The sequence below is a fragment of the Xiphophorus maculatus genome, chromosome 4, assembly GCF_002775205.1.
Source record: "Xiphophorus maculatus strain JP 163 A chromosome 4, X_maculatus-5.0-male, whole genome shotgun sequence".
In the NCBI taxonomy this organism is placed as follows: domain Eukaryota; kingdom Metazoa; phylum Chordata; class Actinopteri; order Cyprinodontiformes; family Poeciliidae; genus Xiphophorus; species Xiphophorus maculatus.
The window spans coordinates 6,823,398-6,847,129 of NC_036446.1; the positions used below are offsets into that span (position 1 = coordinate 6,823,398).

The following is a 23,732-nucleotide window of genomic DNA, read 5'->3' on the forward strand; positions in this document are numbered from 1 at the left end:
AGCTATGAACAGTAATACAGGCTCTCACTGGTTCTGTCACGAAATACTTAAATCTCATTGTAATTTAATTTAACTTCATATTATTATCAGAACATTTTGTGCTGCACCCTAATTTGATTATTTTTCCTCTGATCCCTATTTAGGCCAGTTGACTCATAAATTATGTTAGTTTATGACACAAAATTAAATGTTCTTAATAACTGGACAGAACATGGAAAATTACTTTCAATTATTAGGCACCAATTCTCAGCCTGAAAAGTCAGATACAAAATGACAAAAACTGCAAAATATATGAAGAGGAGTCAAAGTGACCAGCGTCGGAAGCTGTCATAATTGTCATTATTTACAAAAGATAAGGGAGAAAAAATGTAATATTATTTGTGTATGAAAATGTAAGTAAATTTTGTGATCTCATGAGTCATTATTAACTTAAGTAATCGTCTTTGTCACGAATTGTTTTACCCTCTGACACTGGCGATTTTAGGATGCGCTTCTTTACAGAATTGCTTCCGTTGATTGAAATGTACTAGATTTTAATCATCCTTAAGCCCGCTTGTCTTCAATGGTCCTTTGTACTACTTTGATTCTTTGCATTTTTTTCTATTGTGCTGTGGATTTGCTTTGGTGTTTGGGATTATTGTCTCATTTTATGACCGGATTTCCAGCAAACCTCAGCTGTAAGTCAGATGGCCTCACATTTTAATCTAACCTGCAATATAAAAAGAATTGATGACCACAGTGATCCTTACAAATACGCTCTCATTGTAAAGATTTTCTTTCATTCTCTAACATAAAGTTTAACAATCAATGTCGAACTAGCTAAGGCCTGGTTTCAGCTTTAGCTCAAAACATTATGCAGTTCCTTTACTCTTGGACTTCAATGTGTGCTTTATTAAAGATTTAAATTCTTTAATTTGTATTAAAAGAAAAATTAGTAACTTTATTGAAGGTTTTCCATAGTACAAATAATTTTTTTGTATAGGATGAGGAAATTATTAAATAATTCCTAATTATTGTTATGTAGTCAAATAATTTTCTCCAAATTATCGAACAGCAACTACATTTTTTTAGAGGATTTTATTAGCACTGGTCAGATTTTTGTGGCTATTCACTGGTTTCTGGAAAACCAGAGAATGGTGATGCTGGTTATGGTCGAACTATGAAAGAAGATCATTGAAAATATTTTGCCACTCATTCCTATGTCCACATATGTGACTGGGTTTTAAAAATATTTTAAACTAAAAGCAAAATGATTAAAGAGTTCTCATTTAAAATGTTTTCAGCAACAAATCTTTGTGCGTTGTGAGAAGCATGTCTTCATTTCTAAATTCAGCATGTTCCATGGCAGATGTTGAAAGCTCAAAAAGATAAAAACATTCCTTGTCAGTCAGCATTTTATGTACTTACTCAAAGCATTGCTCTCGCTTGCTCTCTCACAGCCTGAATGAACTGCGGACATGGCTCGACATGACTTAAAGTTGAAAGCATAAATATGCATACACTACATAGAGAAACATGACCCCATTTTGAACTCATTACCTGGAATTAAATTAGAATAAACCATTGCTGTTTTGTGTCAATTACAACAACTAAAATTACTGCTATTTGCCAAATATCTAATTTTATTTTTATTTTTTTATTTGTTCTGTTTAAAATGTTTACATGCATTTCCTTACTATTGACAATATATTTGATTGTAATTCCATTTAAAAGAGCATAAATCAGTGTTGGCTCTTCCTGACAAAACACGTGTAACCGAGTCAGTTTTGCAGGGTATCTTGCTTCGACACACCTGTGCACATCTACCAACACAATCTTCTATGGGAATGAGATCAGGGTTGAGTGATGGTTCTAATGTCCTTAAGACACTTTGTAACTAATTTGGTGGTATGCTTTGAGTCATTGCCCGTTTGGAAGACCGAAATGTGCCCCAGCTTTAACATCCTGACTGATGTTTGGAGGTTTTGCTTTAGTATTTCTCTTCCTGATGATATTAGTTGAAGTGCACTAGTCTGCCTCAAAACTCCCATAAAGTGTGGATTACGCTTTTACCTGCTTCAGATAGCGTCTTCACAAGATGATTTCCTTTCATCTGAATTTGATGCGCAAATTAGTTGATGTGCAAATTTTGCACAAAAACATGCTCTTTCTGTTCCAGAGAATGGTTTACCAAAGAATGAACCAGACCAGTGAAGGCAAAACAATTTTGTTTCTGAAATCTTGGCTGATATCTTGAAATTTTTCCCAAAATGTCACACAAAGAGTCACAGAGTCGTTGCCATACATACATGCATTTGCACGAGTTAATCTTAAAAAGTCATGACATGATCATCCTTTTAGCTGACCATTTTGTTTAGAAGTATCACAATCGCTCTCTCATCATTTGAACATTTAGCAAGTAGGTACAATTTTGATAATTCTAACTATAATTTCTAGCATCATCAAAAAGAAAACATTTAATCTGATTTAATGTCAGACAATGAGTCAAAAAAAGTTGTCTTTTTATAGGAGGTTGTAAAAAAAAAAAAAAAAGCCTATCCTTCAGGTGTAGTAATCCACTCTAATCCACTTTGGATGTAAAGTATCAGTGGGCCCTTTATTACAATGCTTGTGGTAAACTTAATAAGTTTGTAAAATAATAAAATATGTTGTGAGTTTCCACAATGCATTTAATGAAATAGAGAGGAAGTAGTATACAATATGTCACTTAAGTCTCATTTATTTCTATGTATTTTTCGTGACTTGCTAAATGACTTCCCTACCATTTGATTACCTTAGGATGTCACATTTAATGATGCCTGTTTTTTTAAAAGTGACCATATTTGGTGATCAAAATTATAAATAATTGCAAAAAACCTATTCTGTCCCATGTTTTGAATTGCTTTCTTTCCTCCATCTTATAAATTGTGTGGGTCAGATTTTTATGAAGAGGAGTCTCATCTGCCTGACACTGCATTGGGTTTCAGCCACCACTGAAACATTTCTTGCAGGACCCCTTTTTAAGTCGGTCATCTAATCTTGTTAACGTGGACTAAGCCTTCTCCTGAGTGGATTTGACCGTACAGAATTACCGTGTCACAACCAATCTAATGACCATTTGGAAGAAACGAGCAATCCGTAATCACATCAAAATTGTCAAAAGTGTAATCCAGTTAAAAGGTTTCTTTTTGGATATTGAGAAAAAAAAATAAAGATAAATTTTGAGGGAATAAAAGGCACAATCATGAAATTAAATCGAGTTACATTTATCTAAAATCTACAACTAAACTTTACCAAAAATAAACCAATATGTCAATAGGTGTCAGCAGTATGCTGGAGTAAAAAAAGACAAAACTCACATTCACAACTAAATGTACTTCAGTTCATCAGTCCTAGGGGGTTTCCTGCCCTCTGCTTTCTATGTGTGTGTGCGTGTGTGTATGTTGTAGGTCTGTGGACAGAGATCCAGGTTGTAAGTAGGCAGCTGACTCACCCAGAGGCTGTTTGGTGATGGTGTGTGGCTTGTTGTCTGTCCTCAGGGGAGCTCTCTACTCTACTTACGCGAGGGGGGTGGAGGGGCGTCTAGTCTGGACTGACTGTGACTTTCATACGCCTTCAGACAGCAGTTCCAGTTTGTAATACCACTGTGCTCACGTTAAATGGGAGTAGAGTGAATGTGTTAGGGCAGGTATGGTGTGATGAATACATGCATCGGCCATACAGGTGTCAAGGTGGACCAAGGTTTTAGGTGGTTAGCTTCCAAACGGCTAACAGTTTGAGTCATGCCATTACCACAGTTTAAGTTCTTTAATTGAACTGCCAGAGTTTTAAAATAATGCAGCACATTCTGGTGGTCTAGTGGTGAAATAACAAGAAAAAAATGTATCTTACTTTTGAACATAAGCTTTGAAATTTAGCTTCAAGCTGCTCTATTACCTTACAATGCAGTGTAATTTATCCAAATAAAAAAAACTAGCCGTTCCTGTGTTTTACTGTGTATGTTTTAGATTCTCCTATGCTCAGCACTTGTGATTAATTCAAGAAGAAACACATTTTTAATAAGTCACCTTACATGTTCCCTTTCAAAATACTTAGGTAGATCCTCCTCATCTCCACCCAAATATTATTTCATTAAACTTTGTTTAGAACAAACAAAACTGAGATCAACTCATCTGTTTGTCAGCTGACAGCATCTCCGGCTAAGACAGGCTGAGCTAACTTCTCTTCTGTCACTAAGTTACGGAGATCTATCCAAATGGTCTGCCGCAGCATCCTCTGTCACTTTGCTTTTCCCATAACGACTCTGAAACGAATGAGCACCGGCTGGCTGCTTTGTGTTTTGTTTTCACTGTCTGTGCAAGCTCCCTGTTTAAACAACACAGAAATTGGTCTGCTCACCGGCCTGGTGCTGTCTGCCGTTTGCTCAGTACCTATTTCTCCAGAGTCTCTGAGCCTGAATTCGAATTAAGTCATCTGTTCACTTTTTTTCTGGTCTAATTTGCCATCATCTTGGAGGACGTTCCTGACCTCTTTCGAGTAGCTGTAATATTGTAATCATTAGCTCTTAGGCATCAATGACACATTAATGTGCTCAGTGTCACACTGTGTTTTTTCCTTTTTGCAGTAATCATTGCAAATAGTACTACTGTAAATTCTTAGTGGAACTGAAATAATGATTTAACGGTGTAGGTGGGTAGGCTTGTATTTGCCCTCCGGTGCTGTGTGGTGGGTTTGATATGCCCAGATGTTAGGAGAGAAAAGAAAGAAATGCTAATTACTACTCATATCTTCAGGCATTGCACGTAGAAACTCACAATCCTTCTCCTAGATTCATCTCCCAGCTTGAAAACTGCTTATCTTTTCTAATCTGTCTTCATCAGTTTTTCTTTCCTATCTTCTAATTTAGCTTAACATGTCAAGTGCATGGCAACAGGGGTATTATTATTGTTTTACCATTGAATTAATTAAACTTATTAAACGTGTAGTTCAGAACATTTCTAAACTCTCTAATTTATTGTTTCATGGAATTAGTGTTTTTGGTCATTCTTTATTTAACAGGGTGTGCATAAGACTGACATGACACTGTCATAAACATGACATAACACCTGTCATGAACATGAAGGAGTCTTTATGAATGTCTATGACTGCTGTCATGAAGTGTCATTTGGTAAAAAAATGACACTTTTAATGCAAAGTTGGCACTTATAATGGACTTATACATTTCTCTATTGATATTGTTTTTGCTTAATTGATTAACCTAGAGGAATATTTGTTAATAAAAAAAAAATCAAAAACAAATATAAGCTTGCAATTTTTTAATCACAAACAACAAATTAACTCCAAAGAATTTTGAGACACATGTGACGAATAAAATGAAGCCAATTAGTCATGACTTTAGAAATAAAAAGCCAGAATATTCAGCAGGTTGTGTGTCATGAATCATGAGATTGAACAGCAAGTGATGAAAAAGGCCTTATTTAAGTCAAAAGAAAAACTGCACAAGGACATAAAAAAAATCTATCGTGCCATTTATTTAAAATATGATCATGAAGATTGTAGCATTTCTATGTGATAAAATACATTTCACCAGCATGAAGTCTGTCCATTAATACACAGGTACAGTCTTAATCAGTCATATACAGGTCCAGATTTCTGTAAAAACATTTGCCCAATTTAGTCAGAAAATAATGTACTAGACAGGCAATGTGTCAAACTCTGTAGAATGGGTGGGCAGCTTGATAAACCTATGGTGACGTTGTCTCTTTTGTGAGCTAATTAGTTGCAGCTATCACTCATGCATCCCTGCAGCTCTTTGAAACCCTCTGTGTGTCTTCAGACTTAAATTATTCCCAAACTTTAGACTAAAGCGTTTTCCTTACAACAGTTGATGCTGTAAAGTTTTAAAACTCAAACAATTTATAAAAATTACAAGTCAATAAAAGCATTGATATTGATGGATTAATGTACACATTATAATCATTTATGAGGACCAATCGCAGCAGCTCTACTTCCTTATGGTCGTACATGAAAAACCGTAGCGGCCCTTCTAGGTTTTGAGTCAATAATCTGATCTGTTTCTGTGTTCAAGATGCATTACAGCGCGCAGTCCTAACAGATATAAGAGCACCGGTAAGCTGTTGTATTGAGACACGATGCAGAGTCCAGGCCTCTTGGGACTCCACGCTCTTTGTTCCAATTTCCTCTACAGCAATCCAGGGCAGAGTTAAGGCGCTGTACTTTTCTGATTTACCTAAGCACATGCGGTCACAGCTGAGAGGCTGCAGAGCGGGTGGAGGAGACTGTCTGCGGTGCAGGTGATTTGTCATCAGATGAGGTTCATTACGGCTGGCAGTGTGTTGTTGGGCCAACCACTGATGTGGAAAAGGGTCATGAATCAGCCACATTCCAAGGATGATTTTGGTAATATTGGTGATATTGCTTATTGATCCCATAGAAGGGTTATGGATGTTATTATTAAATTCACAGCAGTTCTAAATAAATACTGATTTCTCTTTCAATCAGTGAGTGAAAGTTGAAAAATGAGATTTGATGCACTTAATGGGTCCACTTTCTAGTTTAAAATTAAAATTGTGAAAATAATATTAAAGGGGGTAAGTTATGAAAAATTGACCTTTTTGAGCTTTACGTCATGTTATGATGTTACTCCCTCATCAAAAATATACGTAGAGTATTTCTTTGATTCTTTCATGCGTATTTGAGGAATCCTTTAATCTCTCGTGGATGCCCTACAGCAGGGGTCTCAAACTCCAGTCCTCGAGGGCCACTATCCTGCAGCTTTTAGATGTGCCACAGGTACAAAACGCTGGAATGAAATGGCTTAATTACCTCTTCCTTGTGTAGATCAGTTCTCCAGAGCCTTGCTAATGACCTAATTATTCCATTCAGGTGTGGTGCAGCAGGGGCACATATAAAAGTTGCAGGACAGCGGCACTCGAGGACTGGAGTTTGAGACCCCTGCACTACAGGGTGCATAAATGGCCACAATTGTTCATACAAAGTGTTGCCTCTTTACCCAAAGTTCCTCTTTGGAGCTGCAGTCTTCAGCCCCACAGAGCTCCTCTGAAAAGCCCCACCAGACTAGCAGCAGCAGCAATTAGCAAACACCCGGTGGAACTGCTTGCCTGGTGAACTTATCATACAAACTACTTCTCAGTAAAGCATTTCTAGGAATGGTTGTAAATTCCACAATGGAGCAATGTTGCAATGATGTCGCATTGAGGTTGAGTGTCGAAAAGAGCAGGAGCTTCTTAAAGAGACAGGCCCAATTTTGAGGCGTAAAATTGCGAAGTCAAATTTCTTTTAAGTTATGTTTGATACAGAATTTTCATAACTGAAAATAACATACTTGATTTTTCTTGAAAATACATAATACCGCCCCCGTAACATAAGAAATAATTTAGTGTGATGTTATATGAGTTATGAAAGCCCACTCCTTAAAGTCCAGCTTATCCAAAATGTAAGCTGGTTGACCTAATTTCTGCCATTGCCGTCATACTCTGATATGGACAAAATGAGATTAGACTGAACTCATTCAATTACATTTAAATGTGTCAATATCTGGAAACAGTGTTTAGTATGTAGCTTAAATCTTAAAAATATTCTGAATTTTTATAACAAAAACTGTGTTCTATAATCAGATATACTTCAAACAGCCTTAATGTAATATGATGCAGATATTAGGGGAGGCAGCAAGGCAAATAAGGCCAGGACCATGAATTAATGTTTGCAGACAGGTTGTTTCAGAACGTCACGTTTCCTTCCATAGCCCATTGACATGTGTGTTCTGTGAGTCGGTGACTCCAAATTGCCTAAAAGTGTGAAAGTAGGTGTGAATGTGTTTGTCCGTCTGTACGTATCAGCTGTAGGACAGACTGGCAACATGTCCACACTGCAACTCACCTCTCACCTGGTGTGTTCTGGGATATATTCCAGGCACACATGATCTTTAACAGCACAGTTAAGGAAACATGCCATTTTTATTTATAAAAGAATATGAAATATGTGCACAAAATTACAAAAAACTATTAAATTTAGGTTTGAAGAAATTACTTAACAGTGACACCTATTTTTGGTGGGATTTGAGATGAAAACATTAAGTAAATATACAACAGTTTATGGTATTTACTCAAAAAATTTAAAACAAAATGTATAAAACCTGGTTGTTTTAAATCAAATTTTTTTTAATAATGAACAAAGTAAGATATACTGCTCAAAAAAATAAAGGGAACACTTAAACAACACAATATAACTCCAAGTAAATCAAACTTCTGTGAAATGAAACTGTCCACTTAGGAAGCAACACTGATTGACAATCAATTTCACCTGCTGTTATGCAAATGGAACTTTGTACAGAACAAAGTATTCAATGAGAATATTTCTTTCATTCAGATCTAGGATGTGTTATTTGAGTGTTTCCTTTATTTTTTTGAGCAGTGTATATATTGTATACTGTATATAGGGCGCTTGGTGACACAATAGCATTGCTGCCAAGCAGCAGGAGGGTACTCGGTTCAAATCCCAGCCTGTAGTTTTTGTTTACATGTTCTCCTTGTTTCTGTGTGGCTTCTCCAGTTGTTAAATTAACTGGTTGATCTAAATTGACCTCCGGTCTGAGTGTGTTGTTTGTCCTGTGTATCTCTGACAGCTGATTAATTAACTGGATAGTGGTGGCAGAGAAACACAGCAGATTAGTTGCTCTTACTGTACAAAGTGTAGCTTTAAAATCTCACTACTCAACTATTTACAAGAGGTGGTGCTCCTTTATATTTCAGGTATATATTTGATTTTGCCCTTTTTCCAAACCAGTTCTGAAGTCAACCTCCTCAATTCTTATTTTAAACACCAAATCTTGCAACAAAGAAAACTTTGCTTCCATTCAACAATTACAAGCAGCTGATAAGTCCATTCCTCCTTTACCACCCTTAAGACACAGTCTGGGCATTTTTGAGAAGATGTACCATTTTGCAATAAATTACTTCTGTACAGATGCCTGTAAGAATGAAAGCATTTTAAACAATACAAAGCTGCTCTTCTGTTTTCTGGAGCACCCCTTGTACCACATGCAAACCATACTGATGGGGTCTGCCTCATCATTTTTACTGCCAGGTCCTGTTTACAAGACCAAAAATGAAAGGCATACATTTTTTCATTGGCTTCACATGATGAGAGTATGTGCTTTTTGCTGGAAAATGATTTGTCTTTGTAAGAAAAGGACAACTGTAGTTCTCATCTCTTATCCAACTGACCAGCAGTGTAGAGCAATGTGTAGCAATGGGGGAGTGCAGTGCTATTCTTCAAATAGGTTGAAGACACCTATTCCAGCAATGCATCTTCCCAAGTATTTCAATAAACAGAACATTAACCTGTAAGAATGATGAAAACGTTTAGTGGTTTAAGAAAACCCTCTAAAATCTATGCATGCCTTCATCCAGGTAACCTACATAAGCCTGAGATTTATTATTCCATAGTGTTTGCATGTATTCAGTCACAGTCATTTCTTGGACATTTAACTTAACTGATAACCAAATAAATAAGAAAAAATATGTTCACTCAGTTTGGACAAATATGTTGGAGTGTTGATTTCTCTCCATGTTATTCATTTATTTGTACTGCACTGTTTTTTTGGATCAGTGTTTACTTTTACATGGGAATGCACAAAACGCCAACACTACTGAGTTTGTTGATAAAATGTGTTTTACTTGAACAATGACTAACCTTCTCTTTTTATTCCTATCAATGATTTTGAGGCATTCTTCTTTATGATTTGCATTTAATAATCTTCTCTTCTTTATATGTACTTTAACTCTGCTTTATGTCCTTCTCTGTCCCTTGACCTTCCTATGCTTTTTTACTCGTCCAGCAAGATCTTGAGAAACTCATCCGTGCATTTATCTTTAGTCGCATTGATTACTACAACAATGTCTTCAGAGATCTGTCTAAAAAGTCAATCAGGCAGTTGTATCTGATCCAGAACGCTGCTGCTTGCGTTCTCACTAAAACTAGGAAACTAAAGCTCATCACCCCAGTTCTAAAGTTCTTACACAAGCTCCCTGTAGCTCAGAAAATAGATAAAATACTTTTGTTTATAAATCACTGAATGGCTTAGCACTAAAATGCATTAAAGAGCCATTGTTTTATCAACCTTCCAGACCATTCAACTTTTCTGGTTCAAATATACTCTGCATTCCCAGAGTCAGAACCAGTAACTGGTTACTGTATTATGTTTTTATCATGTAAAGCACTTAGAACTGCCTTGTTGCTGAAATGTGCTATACTAATAAACTTGACTTGACTTGACTGGACTAACCCTCTTCACCCCTTTCTTTTCCTGCTATCTCGAAACACCCCCCCTCTCCAGCTGGGTTTGTGAAGTCGCCACTGTCTGAGACTAAGCTTACCGGGGATACCTTTGAGCTGTACTGCGAGGTGGTCGGTAACCCCACTCCAGAGATCCAGTGGTGGTACGCCGAAGTCAACCGGGCCGACTCCTTCAAGCAGCTTTGGGACGGAGCCCGCAAGCGCAGGGTGTCCATCAACACGGCCTACGGCACCAATGGGGTCAGTGTGCTCGGCATCACACGCCTCACACTGGAGGACTCGGGGACCTATGAGTGCAGGGCAAGCAACGACCCCAGGCGCAATGATCTCCGACAAAACCCGGCTATCACCTGGATCCGTGCCCAGGCCACCATATCAGTGCTACAGAGTGAGTGATCTATGTGCAGTAGTACCTAGATGATGAACAAACCCTGTCAAACCCTTTCCAATCTCAAAGGAGCCCAGCCATAGTACTGAATAAATTACTGTTCTTCAGTAATTTTCTAAATCCTTCATGCCAATGGTTGCATTTTATATTTTGGTTTCTGGACACAGTTTGGTTATACCTTAATGTTTTTTTAGTGAGTTCCCAAAATTCCCCTGAGAATGTAGATGACCACAAACCCAAGAACTACAACTAGTCTTTTTCTAGCCTTGTTCTGTCTTCTCTCCCACCAGATCTTTATTTCTCTTCTGCCATGTGTCCTTTTCCAACATTCCTCTTATATTGTTTTTCTCTGTATTCCAATTTCATCCTGTTTTCTATTCCTAGATTCATTTGTGATCTTGCTTTCCCATTATGCCGTGCCTCTTTTGTTGGGTTGATTGTTTTATTTACTTCAAAGCATTGCCTGCTAGCTAAATGCAGTGGAAACCTAGTGGTGCTTTGAAGTAATAGTGCTTTTGATTTAGCTTTTTCACTCTGGGCATGGTGTAAATGGGACTATAAGAAGACACAAGGAGGGGATCCATTCGGGTGTGAAACAGTGATTCCTGCTGTCAACTTCTTCCTGATAAAAGGAAACATTTACTGCTTTCAAATTTATGTGTGGTAATCCAATAAAGGTACGACCACATGGGCCCCTGGAGTGTCTCATTTCTTGTTGAAGATGAAATTTTTGCTTCAACACAACAGTCTCTTTGGGTCTGTTGGTGCAGTTTGTTACCTTGTGCCTTCTCACCCATTAAGTGTGTGACTGTGAATCAGTAATGACATTATATCCCCTAACCTTCAGCTCTACACACACACATATTCAGCTGGACCCTTCTAATCTGTGCGTGCTTCAGTGCTCTGCCCACTGGAGCACAGGGAAATGTGGAATGTTGTTAGTCATAGTGAAGCTTTGAGAAGTTTAGAGGAATCTGGTCTGTGCTGACATTCTGGTAAAATTTCATATTTTTTGTGTGTTATTTAATCTTTGGCTAATGCAACTGCATTTGTCTAATTTACATATTACATAATCCATCTCTATTCTGAATTTACTCCCTCACACAATGCAATTTGTCATTACTGAGAAACAAATGTTTGAATCTACATGTGATAAGCAAATTATTCCATGTATATTACAAGCTATACATAATAGTTCTTTGGATGTATAGTTTGCAGTTTTGAAGACTTGAAGTCAGTTTGTCTCTTTTTGCATCTGTATTTTCGTCACATAAGATTTTAAATGTGAACCGCTCTATACCAGAAATCATCATATGGATATATAAACTCTACAAAGGTTTGTAATAGAAATGTGAAACTTTGCATTTTCAAGTAAGCGTAATCCCTGTTTTATGCATGATTCTATCTGAAATAAATCTGCATAAATATGTTTTGTTTGATCTATGAGTTTTGGTACCCAAAGTTTTTATAGTCAAAGAATATAGCATGAGATGAAATATTTAAAAAATTACTTTATGAAACATAAGCCTACAGCAACTATGTATTACAGCTAATTGTCAGCTGTTTGCATAAAACAAGCTATTATTTTGATCAAAACAACATGCAGTATTAATTCCACAAAATAATCGAAAATAATAGTTTTATTAAAGCTGAATCTTCCAGACAAATGTAGATTTCTGCATGTATTGACAAACTGAAGCTAGACTAAATGTACTTCTGTTATGGATCGCTATTTGCCTTCTGAAATACCTTGATTCTTCTTAGCATTAATTAATCTAAGTGTTAGAAACATTCTTCAGAGATTTTGGTCCATATTGACATTATAGCAACACACAGCTCCAGGCATCTTATGAATTTCCTGTTCCATAAAATTCCAATTGAGCTTAGCTGGTGTTAGATCTGCTGAATCTGGAGGCCATTTGTGACATGGTGCACAATTGTGCTGGAAGTAGCTGTTAGAAGATGGGTATGCTCTGATGATAAAAGGATGGGCAAAGTCAGCAATAACATGCAGATTGGTTGTGATTTTTAAACAACTCACAACTGGAGTGTCAAGAAAATATCTTCAACACAACCACCAAACTGAACTGTTGATACAAAACAGGATGGATTATCAAACCAAAACTAATCTGACCTTGACATCTAAAAGTCACTATCGAAGAGTTGGTCGTAATGAGTGGCTCTTGGAGCTATTGAGGTCTCTCTATCATTTGGAACCAGTTCACCAATTCCCCCTTTGTACCAACAAGGAATTTCATCTACACAACTGCCACTTTAGATATTTTCAAATCATTCACCAAAACTTGATCTGCAGAAATCTTCCCCACCTCTAAATGCAGTGAGCTGCTGCCATGTGATTGGCAGTTCTGCAGTTTGTGTTAACAAGCAAGTGAAGAGGGGTATCTAATAAAGTGGTTGCTGAGTGTATTTGACAATCAATGGAACATTTCTTTGAGTGCAGGAATTCACCACAAAAGCAAGAGAAAATCATCTTGATCTCTACTTTTGTAGAGCCACATGCTTTAACTACATCCAGATATGGTCACATATGGGAAAGTTACCCCACTTATTGCAGCAACAGCATGTCCTACAAACAACCTTCCATTAAAATTGCCAGTGGACCACTCTGCCACATTGCTAAATGTTAATTTATGTACCTCACGTTGTGTGTGTACGCATGTCTCAAAGATACTATTAATAGCACATGTGGTTCTCCTTTGTAAGAGAGAGTGAAGGGGGAGGGGAGACGCATCCCCTCAGCTATTTAGTATCCGAATGTACAGGAAGAGGGTGAAGTGAATGCTAAAAGAAGTCATTTGTCAGTCTTGCTAGTTCCTCCTGTAGCCTCCCATTTGTTCTCTTTTGCTTTGCTCGTGGCTCTGCAGCAGCAGCCAGTAGTGGGATTATGATGCTTCTCCTCTCTGCTCCTCCCCTCGGGAGCTCCGTTGTTGCTATGGTTGGCCCGCCCTGAAGAAGGGGAGGGGCAGTGCGGAGGAGGCCTCCTGCTCACAACTCAAGGCAGAGCAAAGGGCACCTTGCTCTCAGATGACACCCTTTACTGTGATAAACCCTGGTATTGTTTCATAACCAGCCTGGATCGCAGTGTAGATGTCACTATGCTTACATGTTAATGTGGATCCCAAATAAAATGAATCACTAATCAACGAGCCAAATATATATATGCATCTAAACTTGTGTTTAAAAAATGTACTGTATGAAAGAATATTGCTCAGTTTACCCTGATTATCTTTTCTAACATTTTTTTTTAAATGCAGCTTAAGCAGCAGACAACATATTCAGCTTCTATGGCTGAGTTGGCTAAAAAACAAGTGCTTGGTTTGGTATCAGGAAAGACAAGCATTTAATATTGCAGTTACAAATGAAACTAAATGAGTAAACAAGTATCTTATTACAGAGTTGCAATTGATTTTTATCATGAATGTAGGCATGAGCCTGATAATAAAATTATGTGGCATGATTGCCTTGATAGTGTGATCTTTGCACACACAAAAAGTATTTGATCTAACAGCTTTGATTTAAGACAGAAAATCAATAATTACTACTACTTTAACGTACAGAGAGTGTGTAGCTACTTATTTTTAGCTTGCCAGTTGTGCTTTTAAAAAAAACTAAATTTAAAAGTTACTGTTGGCAATTTTTCAGTTTTCACACAAAGACTATAGGTATTTTTTACAACGTAAAGTAAAAGGTATGGTAGCCTCCTTTAGTGGTCACAAATTGTGCTTCTGATCCACACTCAGGATTTTAAAATCTAATTTATTAAAGAATGTCTTAAACAACCCATTATTTAATTTTTCTATAAGAGCAAACGTCCCTTTTAATCCGTCAAATACCACTTTAGGTTTTTAAAAGTAAATGTGAATCTAAAGAATTCATGCACTTAACTATGCCTTTTGTTTATTTATTATGTGGACTTCACTTCATAGTCTCCCTCCTACACAGATCATTTAAAAACAGCACACAGCCTACAGCTACCACACTACAGCATGTGAGAAAGCATTAAATATCTCCAAGCCCTAGTTCTGGGATAAGATTTGACTGTGTCTGTCTTCCAGAACCAAAGATCAATGCCTCTGATCAGATCGTCCTGCCCCTGGACGGACCTGTCAAATCGGTTATCCTACATTGCAACCTGACTGCTGCCCATACGGCCCACAAGGACAGCTTCTGGATGAAGAATGGACGCGAGATTCCAAACACACGGGGAGAAGAGAGGACTAGATCGTTCAGGTGACAAATCCTTTGAATACACATTTCACTGCTCATCCTAAATCACCCATTTAATGCAGCACTTTCAGATAAAATAAAGCCATTGTGTGAGCAATAAAGGAGCTGAGGTAATCTCTGTCCCAGCGGGGTGTGAAGACATTCTTGGAGATCAAGACCTTGCATAGACTGAGGCATTATAGTATACTGATTAGTTCTCAGCTGGAGGTGACAGAGGTGCACACAGCTACATGCATGCTAACTCAGGTTTGTTTTTCTGCTTGGTTGACTGACGGTGGGGGATTTTAAAAAAGTAGAACACAGACCACAGAGCAGCAGACTTTCCTTGCTCTAAAAATAATACAGTGCACTAAAGGCTGTGACAATAAAACTCACCATAAGCTCGTCTGTGCGATAACTTATGTTCAGAAAGCTACAGGTCATAACTTTCTAAATGTACAGGTTTCTCTTAACTAAGTTAGTTTTGTAACTCAGTTCAAAAAGTTACCTCGTATAACAGATGCAGTTTTTTTAAAAAACAAGTGTTTTTTCTGCTGATTGTGATGATTGCTTTCAGCTAGAGAAAACCCAAAATCCAGTTTCCCAGAAAGCTGTTATAGATATTATTATAATTTTAATAGAGTAATGTCTACCTTTGAAAAGGATAATGTTAAGTATATATACGGTGGACTATGTGTGTTCAACAGTTGGTCAGAGCTCCTTTGGCCTTATTTGCTGCATCAATGCTGTGTGGAATGAGAAAGTCCCAATTTCTGAAGGAAAACAAAATCAACATTTCCATGTGGACAGTTGTCCAAATCTTGACTCTGTCCAAACTCAACTTTTTATTCCATACTTTTTGCTTCCACTCAACCTTCCAATAATATGCTTATACTGTAAGCTTCTTTTGCAGTGACCTTTTGTGACTTACTTTCCTTGTGGATTGTGTCAGTCACTGTCTGCTGGGCATGTGTAAAGTCAGTAGTTTTCCCCAAGACTGTATCAAAACTTATTTGAAAGAAAAATTATAATCTGTACTTGTGTAATACTCTGCTTTTCTGAGAAGTTGAATTTGGGATTTAATAGCTGTAAGACGTAATCAAAAATAACTGAAACAAACACTTAAAATACTGTATATCACTCCAAAATCTAAGAATGAGCATAACATATTTATTTTGAATTTATGTATGTTACTTTTATTAAACGATCTAAGTCTCATTGAGATTAAAAATATCTTTTTCAAGGCATTTTAATTTTCAATTCAATAGGTGAAGTAAACATTCCAGTTATATCTGTATATCTTTTTTTCTTTGCGCAAACTAATCTTATAGAGTTTGTTTTGTGGCTAAGATATTAAAATTTAATCTTAGAAACACAAAATTGTGTTATTTATATGCACAAGTGTAATACAAAAAATAAATTTAGTCATTCAGTCTTGTTAAAATCTGTAAATAGCAATTCAAAAACAGAAGTAGTTTTTATTTAATTTTAAATTATCACAATACTAATTATTTATTAAGCGTTTGCTAATGACATATTGTATTTGATGCCCATCCATCCATCCATCCATCCATCCATCCATCCATCCATCCATCCATCCATCCATCCATCCATCCATCCAATAAAACTGAGCCTCCACTCTGTCATTTGCCTGAATAAATAGTTCCTGCTGTCACACAGTATAATCATTTTAGCAGAGAGCCACTGTCAGCCCCCATAGACATACCACATACTCTGTCTAGCCACAAGATAAGACCAATTGGTCACTTCCTTGTCACACTACATCAGTGAAACTCTGAACATTACAGCTAAAATGCCTGTAGCACACTTTCCTGCAGAATACAGGGCTGCAGTTTTGTAATATCTCAATAAAAGGCCAAGATTTTTTTTCACGGCCTTATGAGTTCCTTAGGTTTTCACTGATTTAGTCAAAGCTTATTATGCTTTGTAAATTCAAAGCTAGATGCCTTAATTTACTGGACCGTTTGCAGTGCAAATAATTTGGTGGAAAAAAATTATTTGTTGGTGTTTTTTGTGTAATTTCTTGCAGAATCTCTAAACCTCGAGCAGACGATTCGGGGGAATACATGTGCGTTTACACATTTGATAAAGCACCAAATGCAAACGCAACAATTGAAGTGAAAGGTAAGTTTTCTCTTGAACAAGATAGCCAAAGTAAACATTTTATGGTTCAAACAAATGTCCAGTAATTTTCTCCCTAGAGTACTGAAACATTCGCATAATATGCAGCTTGTAGAGAGATTAAGGATGTTGAAGGAAAACTGCCCACCAAAAGCTGTGTCAAGAGAGTCATTTTTGTCAAAAATGCTTGAATCTGGGCAGTGCAGTGGTGACGACAGGGAGAATACCTGAGGCTGTTGTCACTCTCGGCTTTACTGAGACTACAATCTAGCTAAATGGACAGGGAGTGCATACACTCTCCAAAATATGCAAAGAACAAGGCTTACAAGGAGACTTTCAGAAGAACTGTGACCTATAAAAATGAAGTGTTATGGTTAAAGAGGACAAGAAATACAAATTGCTGGGCCTTATGCAATAACTTCCATCTGGCCATTTGGATACTTCTGCATTCTGTATTTTAATAACCTGCGCTAGTTCAACACATAACTTGCAATAAGGCGGTGCATAAAAGAAGGATCATTAAGTATTCCAAGCCAAGCTGAAGATGAAGAAATATTACATTAGTTTCCTAGAAAAAAAAAGAAAGTCAAGTAGCGTTTTATCAGTTCCCTCAATTATTGCAGGACGACTGTGAACTGTGAGCATGGTGTCATAGCTTCTCTTATACAGAAATAACATCATTCATAGGTTATTGGGTGTACTTTGTGTGTAAGATTCTAAAAGATGAGTTCCCTTGAGGAAATAAGAGTGGAGTGAAGCAAAGTATCTCCACCTATAAAATCTGCAGCAGACAATTCACAAGATACAACTGAAAGAATGCTGTAACATTTAGTTACACCTTGCCATAAATACTATGTTAAGTGTTAAGGCTTCTAAAAAAAAAAGGTCCAGTACAGTGCCTTGCAAAGTACTGAAAGCTCTTAAACTTAGTCCTATTTTTTTCAAAGAGCAAACACAAAGACCAACCAAGAGAGAAACCAAAAGCAAATAGATACAAAACATTGAAAATCCTTTATGACTATCCTTCCAATTACCATTTATGCACAATTTTGTGTTGCTTTATCACATAAAATCCAAATAAAATAGAGACGCTTGGGGTTGTAACAGGACAAAATGTGAAAAATTCAAGGGCTGTGAACAATTTTTAAAAATTCCCTTAGGTCTTCTTTAAAATGTTACATGTCAACTTAAAATATCTAGAACAGGGGTCCCCAAACTTTCTCCTGTGAGGGCCACATAACTTGTCCCTTCTCTGATGGGGGGCCGGGGTCAGTTTGTAACAGAAAAAGTGTGACGATTGTAAGAGTGCTAAACATAAATATGTATTGTTTTTCAGAAAGCACAATCAAATAACCTTTTCTGGATTCTTCAGAGAACAAAAGTCAGGAAATAACACTATTTATGAAATAAATAATAACCAAATAACACTGGGTTCTCCACATAAAAAAAGGGTTAGGGTCAATTATATGCATGTATAAAATAGTTACTAACTAGTAGTTAATAATAAATAAAGTTCATTACTAAGAAACATTTATTTTATTGCAAAAGTCCAACTTATCAAATAAAAATGCACATATATGAAAATACTCTGGTATTGTTCAGGGGGCCGGACCAAATGTGGAGGCGGGCCGCATCTGGCCCGCGGGCCGTAGTTTGGGGACCACTGATCTAGAACTTGAACCAAGAACGTATCCTGCTCACTCAAGTGAACAACAAGGAGTATTGCAAGTTCTTTGAAGTAATGTTTTCATTCAAGGTTGCACTGAAGCCATCAACCCGAATAAGTCCTCTGGGAGGAAGGGCAGGTCAAACCCTCTTCAAGAGAAGATTGCCTGTGTAGTGCATAAGTCAATTTGCAGCAGCATGGCTGTAGTGCATACTGAGCCAGGCCCGCCTCTTTGTAGCGATGGCTGATTGCGTAACACAGATGACGGCTGTGCGGGTTGCTTTCACTGGATTGTCAGATGACAGCACTAGTCACCATTCAAACTGTTATTTCTGCAGTGGTTTGGCCGTTGAGGCTCACTATCTGCCCCCAGTGGAAAGATTTAGTATCTGAAACTGTCAATGAAGGACTTTCTGGTGACATTGATGGGAAAAAAGATAAAAGAGACTGTAATAACAGCCTTTTGATGTCATAAGAAGTACAAGCACTGGATCTAAAAAAAAAAAGAATTTTTTTTCTGTCCGCTAACTCTTGTAATTTTCTAGAGGTGGTTGAGATCCACTGTGACCCAAGTAAGCAAGCCAGCTTTCCACTGCACTCCTGGCAGCAGTTCACTGAGATCCCTCGCCTACAGTGTCCTTGGCACACTCATCCTTGCAGGACTCAGCTCAGAGGCAACAGATGGAGGGTTCTGTGATGTTGTAGGATTAAGGCTCAGAATACAGGCCCAGCCATCTTTGTGGCACGAGTGGACTTTATTGTCTGTGATATGAAGCTTACTACTCATACATATTTGGTCCTATTATGCATATCAAGTTTTATGTAAGGCAAAGCACCTTTCTCAGTCAGTTTTGTTTCAAGAAAATAATAAAGCGTCACAATAATATTTTTTATGAATCAAAGTACCAAATGTGAGAACTGATATGATTTAGCACTTTAAAAAAATATCATGTCAGTTCTATCATCTTTTCAGGAAAAGATTTTTTCTGACAGGTTTGACCTTGTTCCCTTTCACTCATTCCTCTCACATTTATCCCACTTTACCACAATGTGGCTCATGGAAATTACTAATCAAGAATCAGGAGTGTGAAATGGAGGTTTCTGCCTGTTTCAGCACCACTCAAAGGGCTGTCTGTGCTCTGTCAGTCACAGAGATGTCACAGTAAGGATAACGCATAAGTAAGCTTGGCCACTCCCCTGCTCTGGGAGCACGTGTGTACCATAATTAGAGTGAACTGATGTCACTAAAGAGCACAGAGCCCTCCTGACCTCCACACACTGCTGAAAATTTGTCACACTCAGTTACTGTGATGTCAAAGAGTAGAGAAAAATGGCTAACTTAGTGCTAAAAGGTGTCTCACCTTGGGGACAGAGTATTTTACTAATCGATTATCATTGCTTTTCTTTGCCTTCCGATATATTTTCATAATCAGCATTCGTTACATAGAGCTAGTTATGATCATCATTTTACTGTAAAAATTCTCATTTTAAGGACTTTGCTGTCAAATTACTGTGAATGGGAACCTCTGGAGGCTTTCATATTATACTGATGCAGCCTTCCCCCCACCTCTATATGAATGGTATTGAAATGCTTTTGTCCCATGTAGAAACAGGCCCTGCATTTAGCTGGAGGATGTATAGTACAGTTCACAAAACAATTGAGTTTATAGGAAAAGTAAATATCTTTGCACTATGGTTGACATATGTAAACAAATAGGGATCTGCTAGCACTTAAAAATAAAAGCAAAGAACAAGAACAGAAAACAAAAATAGTTGCAATAAAGTATTTCTCAAGATAATCTGAAGACTATTTAGCCTCAACATTTCCCTTGGCGAGGTTCAACTGCATATAAATTAAAGCTGGCTGGTTATGTTGTCTTTTTGAGAGTTTTTAACTAAATTAGCATGGTAACTTACCAGTTTATGTCACTTGGACTCACGAAATATAACAAAATAATGACATTCAGTGCTTAACAAAAGTATTCATACCCCTTGAACGTTTACCCATTTGGCTACATACACCTACAGTCTTATTGGGATTTTGGACGACCAATACACAACATGTTTTGTAGGTTAGAATTGAAATCACAGAGTTTTTGCATTTTTTCAGATAAATCTACAAAGGTTTTTAAAAAGTGGAACACCCTTGTGTTAGAGTTTTTTTTATAACTTTCTCCCTCCTGAGGTGAGTATCTCTGTTCTTCTCTGGTTTAATACCCTCCTTGCGGTTGTGACACAATAATATGTGAAAATGTTCTGGGCTGTAAATACTTTTGCAAGTGTTATACATGTTTAGTAAAGAAATTCATGAAAAAGTCAACACAGAGAGTCACTTTGCAAAGCTGCTGCAGCAGCAGTCGAAGGAGATACAGAACCTGAAAAGAACTGAATGCATCTGCTGCTCCGTCTGCCTCTACTGAAAGCTGAGTACGGAGACAGCCATGTTGTGTTGAAACACATAATACCACATTGCCGTTCACGATGGTTCTTTTGTCGGAGCCCCCTTTCTCCACATCCTCAGGAGTCACACATTCCCCAGGAAGAAAGGATGTGCTGTAAACTTCCTCTTCCACTCTTGGTTTTGGCCTGTGACCCGTCGTCTTTTGTTGAGATTTTGAAAGCTTAATTAGTGCTCCTTCCTGTAAACAACTCACTAGCTTTCTGTTGGTGACTCATTATAACAGACGTGAAAAATTAATAGCTATACCTGCAAACGCCGCTTAGCCTGTGCTGCATCCACATTATAGTTAATGGAAACGTCTATAGAGAAATAAGCTCAGTTTACAGAAAAACAGTCTGGGTTAGAAGCCTTTTTGAATCTTACAGACACAAATAACTCCTTTAAAACTAAAACAGATAATCATTCTCTCCATATTTATGTCATTTGGTAAGAATGTAAATCTTCATATGAATGTTTTTTCTTCCTCTAGTTGAGTTGTTAATGATCTGTTTTGCAACCCTAGCAAAACCCTACGTCACGGGGCACAAGCGAAGTGAAAATAAAAACGAGGGGGAAAATGCCATGATGTACTGCAAGTCTGTCGGCTACCCGCACCCAACTTGGACATGGCGAAAAGTGGACGGAACATCTTACAAGGTTTATATCACATTATAAAAAGCAAAAAATAAGGGCAGATGCTGTAGTTCAAAGAATTTAAAATTTTCTAACCATTATTTACTTTGAGAATTTGTCTGTTTTTCAGGATATTGACAACTCCACAGGACGCTTCTTCATCACAAACAGAGACAACTACACAGAGATCAACATACTGAACCTAGATATAACCACGGATCCTGGAATATATGAATGCAACGCAACCAATGTGATTGGGAACACTGCGGAGACCACGATACTACGAGTGCGCAGCCATCTTGCGCCGCTTTGGCCTTTTCTGGGAGTGCTTGCAGAAATTATCATCCTCGTCGTCATCATCGTTGTGTATGAGAAACGCAAGAGGCCAGATGACATTATTGATGGTAAGAAAATCTTCTGTTGGAAAGCAGCTATGAGTAATAATCTGAAGGGGGATTAAACTATGACATGTGAAAACAAACTTTATGAGAAAATTGATTCGTTTTTCAATAAATCTGTAGATGTTTTCTCAGCAGATTAGGAAATTTATATATATGCACTGTAGAAACTATCATGCTTTATGCAGCAAACTTTGAACCCCAAAGTTGATTCTGTTGTTTGAGGAGATCTGGAGAGACCAACGGGCTTTAAATAACTCTCCTTTTTGCTCCCGGTACTTAATTCTCCTTTTTGTTTTGGGTCACGTGTTTATGCATACAAATGTGACCTTTATTTTTTTCACACTTGGAAACTAGGCAAAGCTCGGTCTGGAAAGAGTTGGCTAGTCATACAAAGCTAGAAGCAGTTACGAGACCTACAGAATATTGCCAGAATATCAATTTTTTAATTTAATTGGTTACTATTGTTTTCCCCTTTCCCCTTCCTTCCATATGGAACCATATTCTAAATGGGTGGTAAGTGAGAGATCCTGCATGGCTATGAAGATCTGTTGTCAGTTTGTATGTTTTTAAACCAGCCTACAGCGCATTTGCAATCCTTTTTATCTTGGATGATATGTTGCTTTGATTTGAAACATTTTTATTTCCATGAAACTGAACCGATAATATTCTGATCCATTTCCTTAATATAGATGTAATAGAAGAGATAAATATTTTGACAATCGATATTTTTTTCATAAAATAGCCATGTAATTTTGTAAATTATATACAATATACAATCAAAATTTTTGATGAATAAAAAAATATATATATAAAACAAGGTATTTACCAGATTTTAAATGTGAAAACGGTTCCAAGTGGAATATGTAAACCAAGCCAAAGAAAAATAATAATAATAGAACAGAACATTTCAGACAAGTATACAGGACTGATATACATTCCTATCAGAGGCTACAAGAAAATGACCAGTAAAATGAAAATGCAGAATAAGTTTTTAAAGGATTTACCACTGGGAAGTAAGAGTTAAGTACACTTTCATTTGTGAAATATTTCTAATGCACTCTGTATAGTTTGCATTTAGATCAGTTTAAGCAAGTAGTACAATGAAAAGCATATTCATTCCCTAGTTTTACTGAACAGCAAATACATCTGTTTAGGAGATATTAATAATATTAATGAACTTTATTTTGGGGACTGCTGGGTTTTTTCTTGGCAGTGTTCGCTCCATCTGTAATCAGATACCTAGGCCTGGTCTCTGTTTTTCTTACTGAAGCTGCAAGCCAACCCGATCTGCAGCAAACTCACTTCGCCTTGCTGACTCAGCACTAAAACTTTTTCAAGAAGATGCAGAAAGCCACAAAAATCCATTTTTTAAACAAACTGTAGCTACAGCCCATTGAGAAGAGTCCCTATAACAGCTTCATCAGAATGACTTCCTTTCCTGCACCACCTCTCTCTCTGCGTGGTCTCTGCTCAACCAGTGGCAGGGGCCCACTCAGCCAAACACACACAGGATGATAG

At 37.3% G+C, this 23,732-nt stretch overlaps 1 protein-coding gene across 2 annotated transcripts in view; it reads left to right on the top strand.

The window, feature by feature from the left end:
• LOC102225206 (neuroplastin) overlaps positions 1-23,732 on the top strand; it is a 36,595-nt gene that overhangs the window by 9,682 nt on the left and 3,181 nt on the right. For both annotated transcript variants that reach the window (XM_005805546.2, XM_005805545.2), the window contains exons 2-6: positions 10,358-10,705; positions 14,782-14,956; positions 16,983-17,077; positions 21,704-21,837; positions 21,944-22,217. In XM_005805546.2, coding sequence (XP_005805603.1) covers positions 10,358-10,705; positions 14,782-14,956; positions 16,983-17,077; positions 21,704-21,837; positions 21,944-22,217 — 1,026 coding nt within the window. The remainder of the gene's footprint in view (positions 1-10,357; positions 10,706-14,781; positions 14,957-16,982; positions 17,078-21,703; positions 21,838-21,943; positions 22,218-23,732) is intronic.